Source organism: Melospiza melodia, chromosome 30 (genome assembly GCF_035770615.1).
Source record: "Melospiza melodia melodia isolate bMelMel2 chromosome 30, bMelMel2.pri, whole genome shotgun sequence".
Classification (NCBI taxonomy): Eukaryota; Metazoa; Chordata; class Aves; order Passeriformes; family Passerellidae; genus Melospiza; species Melospiza melodia.
In genome coordinates, this window is record NC_086223.1 from 2,966,044 (window position 1) to 2,985,340 (window position 19,297).

The following is a 19,297-nucleotide window of genomic DNA, read 5'->3' on the forward strand; positions in this document are numbered from 1 at the left end:
GGTGGTACCCAGGCACGGCAGGGCAGGCAGAGCCGCCCAGCGCTGGTCCCCGCGCGGCTCTGCCACGCACGGAGCTCCAGGCTTTTGTTGTGGGGTGCTCCCAGCACAAGGAAAAGCTGCTCCCCGACCTGGAGCAGAAATTTTGCTCCAGGTTTTTCCAGCAGGCCTCGGCCAGGTTAATCCCTGGAGGGGGATGGTTTGCTTTGTGTGAGCCTTGCTCAAGACATCATCTTCTGCCCACCAGCAGCTGCTGCGGTACAGCAGGTGCCCCAAACGCCCTCACCAGCCCTGGAAATAACCCTTAATGAGCAGGAGGGGAAATGACCAGTCCCTCCCGAGGGTACACATGTGCCTCAAAGGCACAAAGAGCCTGGTGCCCCCAGAGGGCTCAGCTGGTTAAATATTCATGGCTGCCCCTTCCCCAGGACGCCTGAGAACAGCAGCAACTCCTCAGCCCCCAGAGCAGTCAGATTGCTTGAGCAATCTCTTTAATGAAGATTAAAAATAATAGTCTAAAAAAATCAATCCCAGAGTGCGGTCCTTTATTTATTTCAAAAAGATAATCCTCCTTTATTTTGCATTTGGTTTTCAAAGCATTAAAAGCAGCCCTCACCGGAGCTTACTCTTAAACCAGTGGACATGCACTGGGGCTGCTCTGTGACACCTGCCACCAGCAGCCCCCTGAGCCCTGCCTGCAGTGTCCCTGACAGGGGACAAAATGCCACAGGACCCCAGTGATGAGGCACGGCTCTCCTGCTGCTGCTGCTGCTGCAGGTTTCCACTGAGTATCAGCCATGGGCTGTGGTGTCCCTTGGGACAGGCACACACTGCACTGTGGCTGCAGGTGCTGCCAAGGCACTGAGTGAGGGGGTCCTGCAGTTGCCCCCCGAGGCTCCCAAGCTCCTGCTCCACCTCCACAGCATCAGTGAGTGGTGCCAGCTGCTGCCACGGATCACGGTCAAGCTCACTGTCTCCATTTGCTCCACTCAGGCAAGCCCTTGGGGATGAGCACCTTGACCCCACACCCTCCCACCCCGGGGACACGGCCCCTCCTCAGAGGGTGCATGCCAGGCAGGAAGGGCTGCGGGGTGCCAAGGCTGCCCTAGGAGATGACTGCTCCCTGGATGAGCTGCAGCAGCTGCTCCTCACGCAGGACCCTGGGCATGGGCACGGGGGAGCCCAGCGCTTCCCGCAGGCGGGCGAAGCTCCTGGGCCTCACCAGGTGCAGGCGCAGGGGCCCGATGCTGCCCTTGAAGCGGAAGGATTTGTAGACGGGGAAATCCTCCTGGAGACACTGGTCCAGCTGCAAGGAGAGGGCCTGTGCTGGTGCCACGCTGCCACACCAGCTGTGTCCTTCAGCCCCAGGGCAGAGCCCGTGTCCTGCTCACCTTGTAGCGCTGCACCTCCGACAGGTCCCGCAGGCCCTGCAGCTCCAGGAACACCTCGTAGTGAGGGGCACAGGGCCCTGAGGAGTCACCTGGAGCAGAACCACGAGTAGGTTAAAGCTGCCAGAATTGGCTGCAGACCCCCATGCAGTGCCAGCTACACCTTTAGGGGGATTTGGACAGCTCAGAAGAACTCACCCAGCAGGCTGCTCTCCACACAGACATAGTCAACAAGGCAAGCACCCGGCCACAGGCTCAGGGTGCGGCACAGGCTCTGGCAGAACTGCTCCTCAGGGATGCTCTCGCCTCTCACATTCAGTGTCTGGCTCTCCCTGAGGTGCAGGGACACAGGGTGGGTGACTGGCACCCTCCTGTCAAACCCTGCCTGTAACCCAGCTCCCTGAGGTGAGGGACAGGCATTGGGGCGTCCTCACCTGCGCACAGGCTCCACCACAGGACACTGCTTGTGGAAGCCTGTCACCTTCAGCACCTCCCCAGTACGGCACCTGCAGGGCAGGGGGGTGTCAGGGGGGACATGGGTGCACGGGGCTGGGGCAGGCAGCCCCCCAGGGCTACACAGCAGGGAGGAGGCACCTGTACTCTCCTGGCTGAGCTGTCACAACCAGCCCGTACTCACGGCCCTCCCAGAGCTCATCCAGCAGCACCGTCCGTGCCTCCTTGCTGGCCGGGCAGGGCAGGAACTCGCAGAAAGCCCAGTCAGGGCACAGCACGAATCGGGGCACTGGCTCCGCTGGCCACAGGTTCACACCAAGCAGGGCTGGGCAGAGGCAGCAGGTGGCAATGTGAGCACCCCAGACCCCCCTGCTCACCCACAGAAACCTCACCCCTCTCCAAGGGGCAGAATTTTGCTGGTGCCAGGACTGAGGTGTTTTCAGGCTGCAGGAAGGGAATGCAGCACGGAGATGGGGCAGGGAGATCTGTGCTGCCATATGGCAGCAGCTCCCTGTGGGCACCCTGTGGACACAACCAGCATCCTGGGGACACTCACCTCCTGCTGCCTGGTAGAAGGGGCAGTAGAAGGGCAGCCCCCGGCAGTCGGCCCGGCGGAGGGAGTCGCAGTAGAGCCGCTCCGTGCCGCACATCGTTCTCACCACCACCACCTCCAGCCGCGGCCACAGCCGCGGCACGATGCCCTCAAAGCCGTGGGCACACTGATCACGGAGCTCGGTCGCCCGGGCCACAGCAGGGCTCAGCAGCGCCTGCAGCTCCTCCCGCAGCTCCTCGGGCAGGCCGGGCTGGGGGCTCAGCCTGCCCAGCTCCAGCTCCTGCGCCAGCCGCGGCCATTCCGTGCGCAGGGTCAGCAGCGCGTCGCGCAGCTCGGCTGCCAGCCCGGCCTCCAGCACATGCAGGGCACGCCGCCGCAGGGCGAAGAGCAGCTGCAGCCGCAGCGCTGCGGCCCGAGAGGGCAGCACGGCGGCCGCGGCCGGGGTGCAGTACAGGGTGGGCAGCGGCCACCCCGCCGGGGCGCGGGGACAGCCGGGGCTCCAGTGCAGCACGGCCGTGCCCCGGCGGGTCAGAGCCCGTGGAAAGGCGGCGCCGAGAGCATCCAGGTAGAGCAGGGAGCCCTGCGAGGGAGGGTGGGTCAGGAGGGCAGACCCTGCGGGATCCGCGCCCAGCCGCCCGCCGCTCCCGTACCTGCAGCCGGGGGTCGGTGTCGCAGCAGCTGGGCAGCAAAGCCCAGAGATACGGTGGAGGAAGCGGAGCTGCCGGCGCTTCGTCCTTACAGGGCTGCCCCAAGGGGTGCTGCTCCTGGAACTCCTCCCAGCCTGCCGGGAGAGGCACAAACTGAGAAGGGAACCACGGGACCGACCCCTTCCCGCGGCGCTTCCCGCAGCCCCGCGCTCACCGCCGGCCCTGCCGGTGCCCAGCAGGCGCCGCAGCCGCCGCTCCTGCCTCAGCCGCACATGGCTGTCCGGAGCCTCCAGCCGCCGCCGGTACCGGGCCCCGACGCGGCGCACCGCGGAATGGATTAAACGGTGCCGTAATGCGGGGACAGCCATGGCCACAGCCAGGGCCACGGCCACGGCCACCAGCGCCACCAGCATCGCGGAACGCGGGCACCGCCCCGGGCACGGACCGGCCCCGGACCCCCCTCACCCACGCCGGCTATTCCGCCTCCGGCAGAAATGACGGAGATTTATCGCGCCCGGCGCCGCCCCCCTCCCCGCTTCAGTTTTATTTTCATTTTCACCTTTACACAGCACACCCCGGGCCCCCCGCCCGGCGGGGAATTCAACCGCAACTGAACCCCCAGTACCAGCGCCCTCTACCCCTCCAGCAAGAGCAAGCTCCTTCTTTGGAAAAATAGAACTATTGATCCGGTTTATTTTGCTTTTTGCCCAGCCCACCCCTGCTCCTCAGGGCAGCCCTCCCGCCCGGACAGAGACCCCGGATCCGCCCAGCTTGTGCCAACGGAGCCCGACGACCCTGCCCTCGGAGATAGGAACCCCACACACCGAGCCCAGCGCCGGCATTCATCTACTGCACCCAAGATGAGGAGCTCCCCAGAGGGACCCACCTCTGTCCCAAGACACACGTGGCACCCAGAGCTTTTGTGTTACAAAAATATTCCGTGCTTTATTTACTCTGTGATAGAAAAATAACATGGCCAGGACCCCAGAGTTTCTGCCCAGGCGAGGGCAGAAGCAGCGGGTAGAGGGCTCCGCTCCCCCAAACCCCCTGCCCACCCCACTGCCCTCGCTGGGTGCCCTCGCACCCTGCCACCCTCACGCTGCAACCGGCTCCAGAGGGGACACCGAGGCCGGCAGCCGGAGGAGCTCCTGCATCCTTGGGGACAGAGGAGAGGATGAGGTGCAGGGACCCTGCCAGTGTGGAGCAGAGCACCAGCACGGGCTGGGGGAGCCCTGGCAGAACCCCTCCTCTGCCCTCTGCCCTCACGCAGCCCTGGGCACGGAGCCGCGGGGAGAACAAGAAGGCGACATGTACATTCTTAGTGACGACTGCGAAAGCGAACCTGAGGCCGGGCTGGGGGCCCCCAGCAGCCCCACAGGGGGGGTCAGGGGCTGCAGGGCCAGTGCTGGCAGAAGCGGAAAGCCGAAGCTGGGCCTCTTAAAAGGAACATACAGGAAAACCATGCGACAAATCCGCTGCCGTTTATACAAGGGCATAAACACCAAAGAGCTGGACGCCAGCCTGTGTTTCGGGGCAGCACAGAGCAAATCCTGGGGGCAGGGCCCACCCGCTGTCCCCTGGCACAGAGACACGAACACAGCACAGTCCCCGCAGCGCTGGGGCCAGGGGCAAGGGAGCAGGCGCCTGCCTGTCACGACTGGGCGTGGGGGATCCACTGACTGTCCACGGGGCGCCGCAGCAGCTCCTCCACGTGCCTCGCCACATCCATCGTGTCTTCCAGGTCAAAATCACCCTCGGGGTCCAGCACAGGGTCGGGGCTGTGGGAGGCAGGTGGTGAGGGGAGGAGCAGCTGCAGCAGTGCAGGGGTAAGGGTGTGGTACTCACTTCTGGGTGTACATGTTGTAATGAGGCTGGGAGCAGACGGCAGGCGAGGGGGCCTGGTCCATGTAGGTGGCCCCTCCAGGGGCAGAATCTCCTGATGCATTGACAAACCTGTGGGGAAGGGTCTCATGAGCACTGGGTGCCCTGTGGGTGAGGTCACCGAGATCTCTCACAAGGCTCAGCACCAATGTGGCCATTGATGGTGGCTCTGAGCTCCTCAGTGCCCTGGGTGCCACCCAACCCAGCCAATTCAATGCTGGGAACCCATGGCAACCACTGCCCAGGATCTCCCTTCGCGGTCAAACTTACTCTGGCACCACTTGCTTGATTTGTGGCTTCACATATCCATCCACAGCTTTAGCTAGAGAGAAGGAAGCAGCACTGAGGCCCCAAACTCCAGCACATGCCACGACCCCAGGCAGTGCTGGGGGCTCACACGTGGCCAGATGCCGAACCCCTGTGGGGCCGGGGGAGGCTGAGAACACCAGCTCCATCCTGGCTGGATGCACAAAAGAGGGGACACATGAGGGGTGGAGGGACAGCGCTACCTGGCGTGGACTCACAGAGAACCGGCGTGTAGTACTTGGAGAACACCTCGTCCTTGGGCCGGTCGGGGAACACGTAGTTGAGGTAACTGAGATCCCCGAGGCGGTCAGCCAAGGAGCGGATGGAGAAGTCCCTGGTGGTGAAAGGCATCAGGTTCCAGAACATCCTCTCAGCTGCAAGAGAAGCGTGAGGATCATGGTGAATCCTGGAGTTTGCCGCAGTTCCTGGCTGTGCTCTGGACATCAAGCAGCAAACAGCAGTCCCACACTGCATCCCTCCCCCAGAAACAGTTGAGGATAGAGCACAGGTCGCCAGAAAATGGGATAAGAAAGGAAACACAGCGAAGCCAAGGCAGGTCTGGCCTCATCCTGACACGTTCCCCAACCATGGGGCTCTCTGGTGCTTCTCAGTTATGTGGCCCTCCAAAGGACACTCTTCTGAACGGCAACAGACTCCTGCAAGGGGTTAGGCCACCCCTGACAACCCGTGCACTGGGGAGCACCACGGAGTAATTGGATTTTGTACAGCCCACATCATTTCCCAGGGCTGGGTTCAGCCTGGGCCCTCCTCAGGGCCTGACACAGCCATGGCTGCAGTGAGTGGCGCCGCTCCCCATGGCACAGCCAAGGCATTCTGGGGGCTCTGGCGCTCTCCTCTTTCCTGAGGATAACTCCAGCCTGCCTGCTGTGGCAGTGCCAGTGCCCCAAGGGCATGAGGTGGCCTGGCTGGGATCCAGGGATGCCAGTGCCTGGCACACACTCACAGGAGTCGAACTTCCAGGCAATGGTGATGCCACCGATCTCCGAGTCGCTGAAGCGCAGGAGGAAGGTCCCGTCGGGCTTGTTGATGAGCAGGTCGTGTGCCTGCTGCTTGTTGACGAAGCCCAGGATGGCCCTAGGCAGAGTAGGGCGTCAGGGCTTGGGGCTCGGGCCAGGCTGCACAGGGCAGGGCGGCTCTTACCCGTCATTCCAGTGCGGCTTCAAATGCTTCTTCAGCACCTCCATGACCCCGTCAAACCACTGCCAGAAGGTGTAATTCCTCCCAGGCAGGTTTTCCTGTTGAAATCTCCAGATAATGAGCACTCCTGTCAGCAGCCTCTGAGCCACTGTTACACAGCACAGACATTGGGTGCAGCAGCAGAGACTCAGGGTGAGGTACACCCCCATCCAGCCCCACAAGCACGAGCACTGGGGGGGCTCTGGGCAGAGCCCAGGCCACTTACCCGGTTGAACTGGGACCAGGACACTGTGGTGCTGCTATAGTCCTCCAAGTGGGAGCTGGTGCTGTTGAAGAGCTTTTGTGCCAGGAACACCAGGTTCTCCTTGGTCAGACCACGGCTGCTCTGCACCTCTGCCTTGAACTTCATGTTGAGCGCCTCGCAGAGCTGTGGCCACTGCACCTTGTCGGGCACAGCGAAGGGCACGCGGCCCTGGGGGCAGAGAGCATGGTCAGCTCTGCCTGATGTCTCACCAGGAGGCTGAGCCCTACTCCCACACTGGGCAGATGGGGCCTGTCCTGTCCCCACGGCACTGGCACTCACGGGCTCGGCAAAGGCGTTGTCCCAAAGCACAGTGGCCGTGGCATTGTTGTCCTGGCTCCCATGCACAATCACCACCACAGGCAGGGACAGCGTCTGCCGAGAGGAAGGAGACCGGAATGGGCTGTGGGGCACCAAGGGAGCATCACCCACGGGCACCCACATGGCCCCAGCCCAGCCCCACTCCTGTGGGCACAGTGCCCATGGCTTGCCTAGGCCCTGCAGAAGGGACATGGTGGCTTTACCTTCACCTGGAAGACGAGCTCGTTCCCACCAACACTGAACTGCGACTCGAAGAGGATGGTGAATTTCTCCTCTGTCACTGACTCAGCCCCGCGGCGATCCGAGCGCTTGATCCGCTTCAGGGACTGCAGGGACATCACGGATGAGCATGGAGGAACAGATGGGGACACAGGGGGACACAAGGGGACAGGATGGGGAACAGGGGCACTCACCATGTTGCGGAAGTGGGCGCTGAGTGTCCCAGTGGCCTGGTGATACTCCATCACACAGCAGTTGTTGAGGATCTCCCCGCTGCTCTCACTGCCACAGGAATGCACACAGAGTCAGGGCACACCAGGACTGGGAGCTGTGCAAAGTGCAGCCCTTCCCCCTGCTCCCCACTGCCTTGGCACCCCAGCCACACACCCCCAGCCCCTGGCATTACTTGCGGGTGCTCTCGTTCTTCAGCAGGGCCTTGGCTTGCTGCTCACTGATGATGGTGGCCTTCACTTGGGGGGGGTTCATGTGCACATTCAGCTTGCCGCCCACCAGGAGCCTCACAGTGGCTGCAAACTTGGTCTGTGTCTTCAGCACTTGGGGGGGCTGCTTCTCGATGATGAAGGTGCTGGGGGGGCAAGAGAATCAAGGGGGCTGGGAAGGGGAGCAGAGCCAAACTGGCCCCACACCCAGCTGGGCCCAACTTGTACCTGGTGACCAGGGCAGAGATGATGTCAGTGATGGTTCCGTTCAGCTCTGACAGCATCTCCTCCACTGGGCCTGGGATTGGCAGCTGCTGGCACAGGTGCTCAGCTCGGCGGATCTGCTGCCGGTTCTGCCAGATGATCTCTGCCAGCTTCTCACACCTGGGGGGAGCAGGGTCAGCACCCACTGGGCTCAGCACCCCATCCCACCCCACCAGGCACTCACCAGGTCTGCAGCACATCCAAGGTGCCTTCGGGTGGGCCCCCATTCCCTGCCAGCTGCTGCCGACGCTTCCACTGGATCAGCTCATCATCCAGGATGGTCGTTTGCTGCTTGCGCAGCAGCTGCAGCGTCTTCTGGTGCTTCTCAGCCAGGTCCTGCGAGGTGGGACAACATCAGGGCTGCAGGGACAGTGTCACAGGGCATCATGGGGACAGCATCACGGGGAACCAGGCGGCATCACTCACCACACGGTACTGCTGTAGTGTCTGGGCCTCACGGTGCAGCCAGGCCTCCAGCGACGCCTTCTTCTGCTGCAGCGTCGTCTCCCGTGACATGCGCTCCTGGGGGCCCAGCTGGGAGAGCTGGGAGAACTGGGCTGGGGGACAGGGCACGGTGTTAGGGCTGGCCCTGCCAGCACCCCAGGCCCATGCCCCTCGGCCCCCCACCCACCTTGGAGTCGCATGTTCTCCTGGTACTGGATGATGAAGTATTCCTGTGTCTGCTGCAGCTTTTTGAGCTCATTCTCCGAGTCCTGAGTGATGAGCCGCAGCTCCTCGAAGGTCTGGTTGATCTGCAGGTGCTTCTGGGACATGGCGTCCACCAGGGAGCCAGATGGGGAAGGGCTCTGCACGGGGCACAGGGTGTGCTCAGCACAGTGTGGGAACCCTCCCTATTCCTGCCTCAGAGCTGCTCCCATCATCATGGAGAAGAGCCCCCGAGCATCCCCCCAGCCTCTCCCTCTCCTCACCCCTCCCAGCCCACACTCACATTGTTTGCCTCCCGCACCAGCCGCTGCTCGTGGTAGAGGATGTGCCGGATGCAGCGCACCAGCTCCATGGGGCAGCGGTCATACGTGTTCTGTGGGGAGAGCACTGCCTGAGCCAGGCACGGGGCAGGGACCCCCCCGGCCCTGCACCCCTGCTCACAGCCCCCCACTCGCCTGCAGCTGCGTGGCGTAGTGCCCCAGCTTGATCTTCAGCAGGAAGCCGTCCTCACCCACTTGGTGGTCTGCCTTCTTCTGCAGCTCCTGGATCAGCCCCTCCAGAAGCTGGGTCGCTTTCACATTCTCCTGGGGGTTGTCAAGGTCAATGGAGTCCCTGTGTGTGGATCAGAGGGGTGTCAGGGCACCTGTACCCTGGGGCAGTCACAGCACCCCCAGGGAAGGGCACACCCTGACCTACCATGCCTGGCTCTCGATCCACTGTGACAGGTAATGCCGCACCTCGATGGGGAAGTGCTGCCCATAGAGCGCCTGCATCTGCCGCAGGGCTTCGCCCTGGAGCTGCTGGGCCTGGATCCACACCGCCATGGTTCAGCACCTGTGGGGAGACACGCTGTCAGGGCACCAGCAGGAGACAGGCAGGCACTGTGCTGCAAGGGGTCTGGCCCCGGCTGTCCCCACACCCTCTGCAGGAGTGCCCGAGTCCCTGTGGTGCCAGCCCTGTCTCCAGCTGCTGAAAGAAAGGGCGTGCGGGGGCAGTGGACCCCGGCTCTGAGTCACCCCCTCTTTTCTAGGAACAGCCCTGGGGGTGCCCAGGGCCAGGGACGTGCCTCTGCATGGCCTCTCCACATGGTTCTCATTTCCCCTCAGTGCACCACGGGATCGCAGCCATCGCTGGCCACGCGAATGAGGAAACAGGCCAGGGGGAGGGAGGGCTGCCCAGAAATCCAGGGTGACGCAGAGCAGAGGCCCCCCCTGCATCCACCCCGCTCCTGCCCACACCCTGGCAGCGCCAGCAGGCAGGAGCAGCCCCAGCCCCACGAGCCCACGTGGCACCACAGTCCCTGACGAGTCCCTTGTGTGCCCCAAGTCCTGGTGGAGACACACACACCTTCCCAAAGCAGTTTTGGGGCAGCTCTGGCTCCATGCAGGGATTCCAACCACTACACAGCCTCGGTTCCCCCGGGGGCAGGCAGGGATAAGATGGTGGTGACAGCACCTCTATTAAAATCCAGCGTGTCCCCTGGGTCACCTGTGGCTAGAGGGGGCTGGAGAAACAGCCTGCAGCTGACTGTGTGAGGGTGATGTGACAGTGAGTGACACAGGAGGGTCTGGGGGCCTCAAGGCCCCCCCTGAGTGAGGAGGCAGCAGCACAGTAAACAGCATTTAGATACACTCACACTCTATCCACCTGGGATTTGGCACCACACAGAGGGGCCAGGCAGGGGCACAAGGCCTTGGACGTGTCCCAAGGCCGGGTGACCAGGCCAGAACCTGATCACTGCACTGGCTGGTGACAAGCAGAGGGGCTGAGCCAGTGGGGGCTGTGCTTCCCCCTCTCCCCGAAGCATTTTGTTCAGCCTCAGAAATACCCAGTGGGTCACAGGGCTCCAAAAGAGCTGGTGCTGTCACACAGTGAGGGGCACATGCTGGGGGACAGTGGCAGCAGGTCCAAGTGGAGCAGCCACAGCCAGAGCCCCCGAGCCACGCACACCCGCCCCCGAACAGGAAGAGGAACAATAACCCAGAGCTGGCTAAAAATGAATTTTTCCTCTATAAAAAGGGAGGAACATTTCCACATTCACAGAAATCACCAAGCTGGAAATGCTGCTGGCAAGGAGGGGCCTGGGGAGGCAGAAGAACGCCAGCAAGGAGGAAAGGGAAGGTGGGATGGCTGACAGCAGGACATGCTGCTGTTGGAAATTGTGGACGTTTGATAAGGGGCAGAGCCAAGAACAGCCACGCCAGTGCCACTGCACCACAAAGTGACCGAAGTCCCCAGCACTGCGGGGACATCTGCACGGACACAGAGCAAACAGACACTGCCCTGCCTGTTGATAAAATGGTGATCTCTTCCCATCTCACAGTGACAAAACACTTCCTACTCCACTCTAGCATGTTGTTAAGCAACGAGTCTCTGGCTGCTCTGTGGTGAGCTGGCAGGCACTGCCTTTGGCCAGTGCCAGTCTGGGAGCAGGAGCACCAGCACCACAGCTGCCTCTACAAGGGGCTGTGCAGTGGCTGACAGTGGCAGAGCTCACCTGGTGTGTGCCCCAAAACACCATTTGCACCAGGCTTGAGCACAACCTCCACAAACACTGTCAGTGCAGCAGGACATGCAATTTCTCCTGGGGAAAATTTGTCTCATTTTTGTCTCACCTGGGGGACAAACCAAACCTCCCCATGGGCTGCAGGGCACCATGACCACCCCAGCACAAGCAACCAGTGCCACCTGCCACGGGCAGACTCTTGGCCCTGAGACTCAGCACAGCTAGGCCAGCAACTCTGTTTCAGCACAAGCTGCAGCACCATGGTGCCACCGTGATCCCTTTCCAGGCAGCCCTGCCTCCTCCATCACCTTCCAGCATCACACTCCTCGGTGACACCACCAGCTGCCCGAGGGATGGGAATCCAGGGACAGCTCCAGCCCCACGTCCAGGGACATTCACCCACCCCAGAGCCACCTCCAGCCCCAGCAGGGCCACTGCAGCCTCAAGCACTGCCATGGGTCAGCCACGCACGGCAGCCACCGGCCCCATGCGCACTCCAACAACTGCAAGAGGCAGATAATTGTAGTGGTTTAGGCTACTTTGCATTTACTCGCTGGCAGCGAGCTGGAACCCACCCGCCACTGCAGCTCGGTTAACCAGCAGCACTCGACAAGCCACAGCGACGTGCTCACCAGACTGATTGCCTGTGAAGGGGCACAGGCAGCAGCTTCCCGGGGTAGGACCACTGCTGAGGAGAGACCCCAGAGCTGTGGGGAGGGACCCCAGCAACACAGGGACCGAGCAGGGAGAGGGGAACCAGCAGACATCATTTCTGCCTCTTACAGCCTCACTGCCCACTGCTGATGGGGAAGCACTGCGAAACCCAATGCAAAACAGGAGAAACCCACCCAAAAAGGGCACTCAGAAGGCCAGAGGCAGCAGCGAGGAGGAGAAAAGATGGGAAAGGTGGCAGCTCTGCTGGGGCTGGGGGCAACCAGGGGACTGACATGATCACACTGGGAAAGCGTCACAGGCACAGTGGCAGTAGGCACCAGCAAGTCCCAAGCTGCAGGAGAGCCAGAGCACATCCGTGGGCACACAAAAGGAGGGAAATGCCTCACAGGATGAGGACGGCAGCAGCAGCTTCCCATGTACACGGCAAAACCCAAACATAAGCAGCAGCTAGCCCGGAGCACGCTCTGCACGGGATGCTCACTGCAATCTGCCGCGGGGCGCTCCCGCACAGAGCCAGCCCAAAGACCTCCTCATGAGCAGGACACCCCTGCCCTGGCGCTGGCACAGCCCCCGACAGCAGCCCCTTGCCCAGAGCCATGCCCTGAAGGGCCAGGCAGGGGCGAAAGGCTAAGGCAAAGGCCTGGGGGGACCCCTGTGCTCTGGCTGTACCCCCCACCGCCCCACTCCCTCGACCCACGCAGTCCCTCGGCTCCCGCACTGCCCTTGGCCCGGTGCCCCGGCAGCCCGGGGGTCTCCGGAGCGGTGTCTTCGCGGGGCTGGGCTCCGGCGGCAGCGGCCCTGCCCCGCTGCGCCTCCCGCCGCAGTAAACACGGACACGTGGTTTCTCGGCACCTCCGGGAACCCGCGATCGCTTCCAGGTCAGAGCCGGCCCCGCTTGTGGCCGCAGGGCCGGACCGTGCACCCTGCGCCGGTGCGGCCGAGGGGCTCCGGTGCTGCCGCAGCCAGCGCTGCCGCTGCCCCCGGCGGGAAGCTGTCCCGCAGCCCTCCGAGCTGGGCGGCTCCAAGCAAGATTCCTTCAGGACAAGATCCGGCCCCCAGACGGGCCCCGGGCGCGGTGGAGGTGACAGCTGGGAGCGGCCGCCAGGCAGAGCAGAGCGGAGGGCTCCGGTTACCCACACACACACAGAGCCACCCCTCCGCCCTCAGCGGCCCCCTGGCCGCTCCAGCTCCCGCAGGGCCCCGCTGGAGCCGGTGTGGAGAGCCCGGTGCTGCAGCCGCACTCACCGCCCTCAGACCCCGCTGGAGCCGGTGTGGAGTGCCCGGTGCTGCAGCCGCACCCACCGCGGTCAGGCCCCGCTGGAGCCGGTGTGGAGAGCCCGCTCTGCAGCCGCGCTCACCGCGGTCAGGCCCCGCTGGAGCCCGGTGTGGAGAGCCCGCTCTGCAGCCGCACTCACCGCGGTCAGGCCCCGCTGGAGCCGGTGTGGAGAGCCCGCTCTGCAGCCGCGCTCACCGCGGTCAGGCCCCGCTGGAGCCCGGTGTGGAGAGCCCGCTCTGCAGCCGCACTCACCGCCCTCAGACCCCTCTGGAGCCCGGTGTGGAGAGCCCGCTCTGCAGCCGCGCTCACCGCGGTCAGGCCCCGCTGGAGCCGGTGTGGAGAGCCCGGTGCTGCAGCCGCCCTCAGGCCCCGCTGTGCCCCCGCGCCGCTCTGGCGTCCGGCCCCAGGACAGCCGGGCTCCGGCTCGGGGCGGGCACAGCCGGGCTCCCGGGCGGCCGTTTCGCTGGCTGCGCACTACAGGAAGGAGCAGAGAGCAGCTATTTCCTTCCAAAATGTCAGGTGCCTGCGCGGGACAGCCTGCCCCCGAGTGCTGGCAGCCACCCGGCACACTGTGCCCCTCACAGCGCCCCGGGGCCAGAGCAGGCACAGCCGCTGTCCTGGGCAGGCACTGAGCCCCTGTGGCTGGCTGAGAGCCAGGGATGGGATCCCAGGAGTTTGGCATGGGGGGAGATGGGACCCCCTGACCTGCACCCCCCGGCTTCGCTCACATCCCCCAGCCCACGGCCCTGGAGCCGAGCCTGCAGCGGGGACACCCAGGTGATGGTGAGCAGCCCCCAGCCCTGCACAGAGCTGTGGTATCAGCACATTGTGGAGCTAGAACAGGGGGCCAAGGGCTGCTCGCATGTTTTCCACCAGCCTGTGGTTTCCAGCTCTGGCTGGGAGGCGGCAGTGCCCACCGGCATGGGAGCGAGCTCCTTCTAGAAGCTCCGTGCTTTGATGGGGTTTGTTTGTCTCCCACAGAAAGAGGCAGCAACTGATGTCTTCACCCCGGTGAGGAGGCAGCCAAACCATTCAGCCCACACTGGAAACATCTGTACCATGACACTCATGAAAGAGGCATGGCTGGCTCTGGTAATCCAACGTGCCCCCTAAGAGCAGAGGTGACATGTCCCCCAGCAGCAGAGCAGGTAGGCAGAGGTGGAACTAGTAGCACCAGGACTGTCCAGGTGCCCCAGCAACTCTGAGAGCCAAAAGCAGAGAATTCACACCGTGAATTCATGACCTGATGCTGCTCAGAGGGAACACCAGCCCCACACAGGCAGAGATGCCCCAGCTGGGACTGGTGCCAGGGGCATCGGTGCTGGGGGCTGCCAACAGCTCATCTCACACCACAGGCCAGGCTCTCAGCTTGCCAGCACTTGCCACCCTTGGGAAAAGTTTCCTCCTCACTCAGATTTCTTCCAATCAGAGAGGCCCAGAAACCTGCGTCAAACCAAAACCACCGAAATACCCAGCAAAATCCCTTGAATCCAACGGCTGGAACCTCAAGAAAACCTCAGTGCACCAAGAGCCACCCCGCGGCAGCCACAGCCAGGTACAGGCACTGCCCAGGCACCAGTGGGTTTCCCTCAGACACTGAGCCTGCAGCAGCACCAGCACTGGTGGGCAGGACACAGGGTGCAGCCACATCAGCAGAGCCCAGTGCCCAACCAGCCCCATGGGCATGAGTCCAGTGTGGCCTCTGCAGGACATCCAGTGGGGAGCCCAGTCCCTGCCAGCACTGGTGCTGCCCCCACCATAAACCCCCAGACAGGATTAGAGAGGCTGGGCAGAGCTTTAATTACTCCTGGCTCCCTGGGGCCAAGCAGCTGAGTTAACCAGCTTTGGGGCTGGCACAGCAGGGAGTTGCCAGCTCAGAGTTCTGGAGCTTCCCCTGCCTTGGTGGGGGAATCCCAGGGCGGGCACAAAGCCACTGACCACCTGCAGCATCCCAGACTCTGGCCTTGCCCAGGCAGGGATGTGCAGCTGCCCCGTGCCAGGATGCTCAAGGAAGGGATTTTCCCTCCATGCTAATAATGCCCAACCCCAAATCCTTGTGATGCCACGCTGAGGGCACATCCCTGGGGTCCCAAAGGTTCTGTGGCAGCCTCCTGCACCGAGGCCAAATCCATCCCAGCCCCTGGCTCGGTGCTAATCCCTGCTCAGACCTGTGCCAGCCCAGGAGGGATAGGCTGGGTGAAGGACCTGAGGATTAAGCTCATTTCAGCATCGAATTAGTCCCGATTGGGGTCTGGAGACACGATTTCATTTTCTCTGCCATGCTCCAGCGAGCGCACACAATGGCACTAATCCACCCACAGCCAGACTGGATTTGCTGGGCAGGACCCAGGTGGGCTGGGGGAGATGTGGGCAGCACAGGCACTGCTCTGACTGCATCCATCCCCTCGGGTCGATGCCATGCTCCAGCTCTCCTTGGAGCTGGGGACATGGTGCAGGAGCCTCCTCACCCCTGGCAGGGCTGTCCTGGGCTAGCCCAGCTGGCACAGCACAGGTTTTTGGATGTGTGGTGAGCAGGGAGAGCCAGAAGGACACCAGAGCAGCTCCTGCATCCCCTCACTGCATTCCCAGAGTTCATCCCCAGCAGCTCTGCACACAGAGATGCTCTTGCACCAAGTCAACGGAGCAGGATGGAGAGGAGTAAAGCCTTGCCTTTGGAAGAGGGGATACACAGACATCCAGGGATGCTGGCAGGAGGGGGGACTAGTCAGACAGAGAATAAAACAACCAACACCGGTGGTTTGTGAAACAAAGTCCTCAGTCAAATCGAGAGAGGGGTGAAGCTCAACGTGCATTCATACAGACACAAATATGTCCAGGTGGGTTTTGGCTTTCCTGGCCCTGGGATGGGCTTTCCAGCCCCTGAAGCAGCAGCAGAGCCCCTGCCCCTGAGCTGCACCATAAGCCTCACTCAGCATCTCCACAAGCAGGGCCAGAGAAGCTGCACCCCTGGGCCCACAGCCCAACAGCACCAGGGTCGGGTATTCACACCAGAGAGGACAAAGATCATTTTACAGCATTTCCAGCTGGTGCAGGAGCTCAGAACTGCCAGCAAGAGCAGCTCTTCCTCTGCTAAAGGCTTTGCAGGGCCTTTGAGTGATAGAGGCCGGACAGAATGAGCACCCAGCACATGGTGGATAGGACTGGGTCGCTGCTTTGCTCTTTGAGGCAGTGCTCTCCAGCACCAGCCTTTTCCCCAGTTCCCTCCCCGGCAGAGCTGTGCTATAAACCAGCTCATAACACAAAGTTACACTGAAAGTGGAGATTGCAAAACTCACCAGTGACTGTTTGAACCGGGAATGGGTCGTGACTGTGCTGTGGTTCAGCTATGCTGCCGTGGCTGTCCGAGCTCGGCCGCACATCATTCCTGATACCGCGGGAAGCGGGACCCAGCGCTCAGGGAAGCACAGAGTGCCTGCGAGCAGCCCGTGCTCCTGGCCCCTCTGGTGCAGCCAGATGGGTGGATTCTGCTTTATCAGCAAGTCAGCTCAGCCCTATCGGCCAGGAAGCCGTGTTCACAGAGTGCCTCCCCCTCGACGTTTCCCAACGCGGCGGGAGCAGCGGCGTGCAGCAGCCTACCTTTTATCAGCCAGCAGATGTTGCTAGAACTGTTGCTGCATGTGAAATTCAGGCATGCCCAGCACCACTTGGATCCCTGCACCAGCCATGCGGTGCCAGGGTAAACACCCCCGCCCCCTTCCTCCCGGGATCAAAACACTTGGGGGTTGCAAAATAGACACCCCATGAAAGGAAAGGCATGCCACAGAAACATTACAGCTGTCGAGGCTACTTGTGCCGGAGCGTGCCGGAGCCCCGGAGCCAGCACAGCCTCCCAGGCTGGAGCTGCCTGCATGGCTGCAGAGCTGAGTCCTGACAAGGTGGGGACTCTAATCCCGACCCTAACCTTAACCCTAGCCATGCCCTGGCTTCCCTGCAGTGGCTGCTCCCAGCTCAGCACTCACAGTGCTGGGGACACTGCAGCCGGGCAGGCAGAGGGATGCTGCCACCAGCACAGGTACCCAGGGGATGCTGATGCCAGGGAGGTCCCATTCACTCTGCCTGCCATCCCACTGGCATCCCAGGGCTGCTGTGGAGCCTGTTGAGTGTGACCCACCTTACAGTCATTCCTTGCAAACTACAAAGTAATTTCCCAGCCGACAGGGCTGCTTCACTGTACTCGGCCCAAAGCAGTCGCCACTCGCCGCCCACGATGTCGCAGACAGCAGGGAGCAGGGATTTTTTGCAAGCAGGGTATCTGAGTTTTGCTATCACTCGAGAGAGAGCTGGGAAACCCCATGGCAAAGCCTTCGCCGTCACTTTGGAGTCAGCACTTCCCCTGCAGCGAGAGGGGAAGGTCCCTCCAGAGGCTCTGTGTGCCCTGTGCTGAGCATCCCCAAGTGCAGCGCCCTGAATGGTGAGAGCATCCCTGACCCTGCCCCAAAGCACTGGCCTTGGCACAAGGCAGCTGCAGCAGACCCAGTGAGGTGGCTCTAGTGACAACCGTAGGGACCCAACATCCCCAAAGCAGGGCATTGTCAAAGTGCCACAAAACACAGAGTGGGTGACAGCCACCTGTCACACCCTGCTCCCAGCACAGCTCTCCCAGCACACAGGCTGTTGGCACCTCTCAGCCCACACCAGAGCTCCTCCTCCTCCTCATGATGCACCCACAGCACAGCTGGGCACAACACAGCAGGGCACAACACAGCAGGGCACAGCATAGCCCTCTCCAGCCCCAGGGATGAGCAGGAACTGTTCTAAAACCCAGAGAGTCTCCATCTTCACATCCTCAGAACCACATCAGGTCAGGCTGCAATCCTGATGGCTTCAGGAGCACAAAGACCTGGGCCAGGAGTCAGGACCTGGAGGGGAAAGCTCCCACCATGGAGAGCTGGATCCTGGTGCCCATGGCAGTGGTGAGGCTCTGTGGAGCACCTCATTGTGCCTGCACTCAGAGCCCCCTCGCATGCCACATGGGGCTCACACTGCTCTGGGCACAGGCACGAGCACTGCAGGGACCCGCAGGCAGCCAGCAGAGAGCCAGCCCCCAGCCAGGAATGTCCTGCTCTAACCAAGGGCCGCGCACCCCAGGGACATCGTGTGCCATGCCCCTGCCAGGGCAAACCACGCGGAGCCACCCTGAGCCCAGCGCTGTCTCCCCAGGCACTGTCGCCAAACCGCCGCTGGTCACCGGCCCGGTGCCACGGGGTGCCCAGCACGGAGAACTGACTGAGCCAACAGCCCCGGCCCATCGGTCCGAGCCGAGCACGGGAGCCCCGGAGCCGCTGGGCAGGAGCTGCCCGGGGCCGGCCTGGCACGGAGCCCTGACAGCTCCGTAACCCGCCGGACAGGTGGCCGCGGCTCCCGAGCTGGGTGAAAGACCACCGGGCGCTGCGGTGCCGCCGCTCCCGCCGGGGAACGATCCCACCCGCCCCGCGTGTGCCACCCACAGCAGCGGGGCTCGCACTCCCGCCGTCCCGGTTCGGTGCGCTGCCTGCGGCGGGATCCCCCCGGCACCGCACGGGACGCCTCGCGCTGCCCCGGATCCTCCCCTCGGCCCGGGACCGGCACTCGGAGCCGCCCTCCGGGGCCGCCGCTCCGGCGGGGCCCGCGTGCGAGAAGCGGCCCGGCTCCGGCGGGCCAGGAGCGCCCCCGCCCCGGGATGCGCCGCGGCAGCAGGACGGGCCCGGGACGTGCCCGCCGCCCCCTCGGAGCGGCCCCACTGTCGCCTCCGCCCGCCCAGAGGCCCGCGGGCCCAGCCGGGCTCCCGCCGAGCTCCGCGCTTGTCCCCGCTGCGCCCGCCCGGGGTTACGAAACACCCACAGCGCGGACCGGACCGGACCGGAACGCCCCGGTCCCGCCGCACCCCGCCCGGCCCTGCTGCGGAAGGCGGACGTGGTCCGGGCCCGCTCGGCTCGGTCCCGTTCGGTTCGGTCCGGTGCGGTCCCGGCGGCGCTGACGGCTCCGCGCTCCCGCCCTTGCCCACCTGCGGCCGCGGCGGCGGCTGCGGCTCCGCTGCTCCCGCGGCTCCCGGCGGCTCCCGGCGCTCGGCTCCGCCGCCGCTCTGCCCCCGCCGCGCCCCGGCCCGGCCCGCGCGGCCCCGCCCCCCCGCGGCCCCGCCCCCGCCGGGCCCCGCCAGCACCGGGAGCGGCACCGGGTAACGGAGCGGTGCCGGGAACTGGGCAACAGCACCGGGTAATAATGGCACTGAGTGACGGCACTGGGCAC

At 63.5% G+C, this 19,297-nt stretch overlaps 2 protein-coding genes across 3 annotated transcripts; both read right to left on the reverse strand.

Moving 5' to 3' along the window:
* Nucleotides 1-520: 520 nt before the first annotated feature.
* GHDC (GH3 domain containing) lies at nucleotides 521-3,490 on the reverse strand. The gene is made up of 8 exons (XM_063178705.1): nucleotides 3,253-3,490; nucleotides 3,042-3,172; nucleotides 2,395-2,971; nucleotides 1,980-2,163; nucleotides 1,820-1,891; nucleotides 1,584-1,717; nucleotides 1,389-1,477; nucleotides 521-1,303 (listed from the first exon to the last, which is right to left on the reverse strand). Exons 1-8 carry the CDS (start codon nucleotides 3,449-3,451, stop codon nucleotides 1,103-1,105), a joined length of 1,587 nt encoding a protein of 528 aa, XP_063034775.1. The 5' UTR covers nucleotides 3,452-3,490; the 3' UTR covers nucleotides 521-1,102.
* A 466-nt stretch (nucleotides 3,491-3,956) lies between these two features.
* Nucleotides 3,957-19,127, reverse strand: LOC134430834 (signal transducer and activator of transcription 5B). 2 transcript variants are annotated; one of them, XM_063178703.1, is made up of 19 exons: nucleotides 19,056-19,127; nucleotides 9,291-9,428; nucleotides 9,050-9,206; nucleotides 8,878-8,967; nucleotides 8,560-8,734; nucleotides 8,355-8,485; nucleotides 8,113-8,264; nucleotides 7,893-8,048; nucleotides 7,631-7,810; nucleotides 7,419-7,506; nucleotides 7,209-7,331; nucleotides 6,967-7,059; nucleotides 6,649-6,855; nucleotides 6,387-6,481; nucleotides 6,190-6,320; nucleotides 5,429-5,599; nucleotides 5,190-5,241; nucleotides 4,884-4,991; nucleotides 3,957-4,816 (listed from the first exon to the last, which is right to left on the reverse strand). In XM_063178703.1, the coding sequence occupies exons 2-19, from the start codon at nucleotides 9,416-9,418 to the stop codon at nucleotides 4,690-4,692; spliced, it is 2,364 nt and encodes a 787-aa protein (XP_063034773.1). In that variant the 5' UTR covers nucleotides 9,419-9,428; nucleotides 19,056-19,127; the 3' UTR covers nucleotides 3,957-4,689. The 2 variants fall into 2 exon arrangements, with proteins under 2 accessions (XP_063034773.1, XP_063034774.1); XM_063178704.1 differs by lacking the exon at nucleotides 19,056-19,127 and having other exon boundaries at nucleotides 5,444-5,599.
* Between the last annotated feature and the right edge of the window lie 170 nt (nucleotides 19,128-19,297).

Excerpts from the sequence above, each read along its gene's own strand:
- GHDC (XM_063178705.1), bottom strand. The coding sequence starts at position 3,451 with ATGCTGGTGGCGCTGGTGGCCGTGGCCGTGGCCCTGGCTGTGGCCATG. Across the intron at positions 2,164-2,394 it reads CTTCTACCAGGCAGCAGGAG|CCCTGCTTGGTGTGAACCTG; the intron begins GTGAGTGTCCCC and ends GCCTCTGCCCAG. Across the intron at positions 1,718-1,819 it reads GTGGTGGAGCCTGTGCGCAG|GGAGAGCCAGACACTGAATG; the intron begins GTGAGGACGCCC and ends CCTGCACCTCAG.
- LOC134430834 (XM_063178703.1), bottom strand. The coding sequence starts at position 9,418 with ATGGCGGTGTGGATCCAGGCCCAGCAGCTCCAGGGCGAAGCCCTGCGG. Across the intron at positions 9,207-9,290 it reads TGGATCGAGAGCCAGGCATG|GGACTCCATTGACCTTGACA; the intron begins GTAGGTCAGGGT and ends ATCCACACACAG. Across the intron at positions 4,817-4,883 it reads TACAACATGTACACCCAGAA|CCCCGACCCTGTGCTGGACC; the intron begins GTGAGTACCACA and ends TGCCTCCCACAG.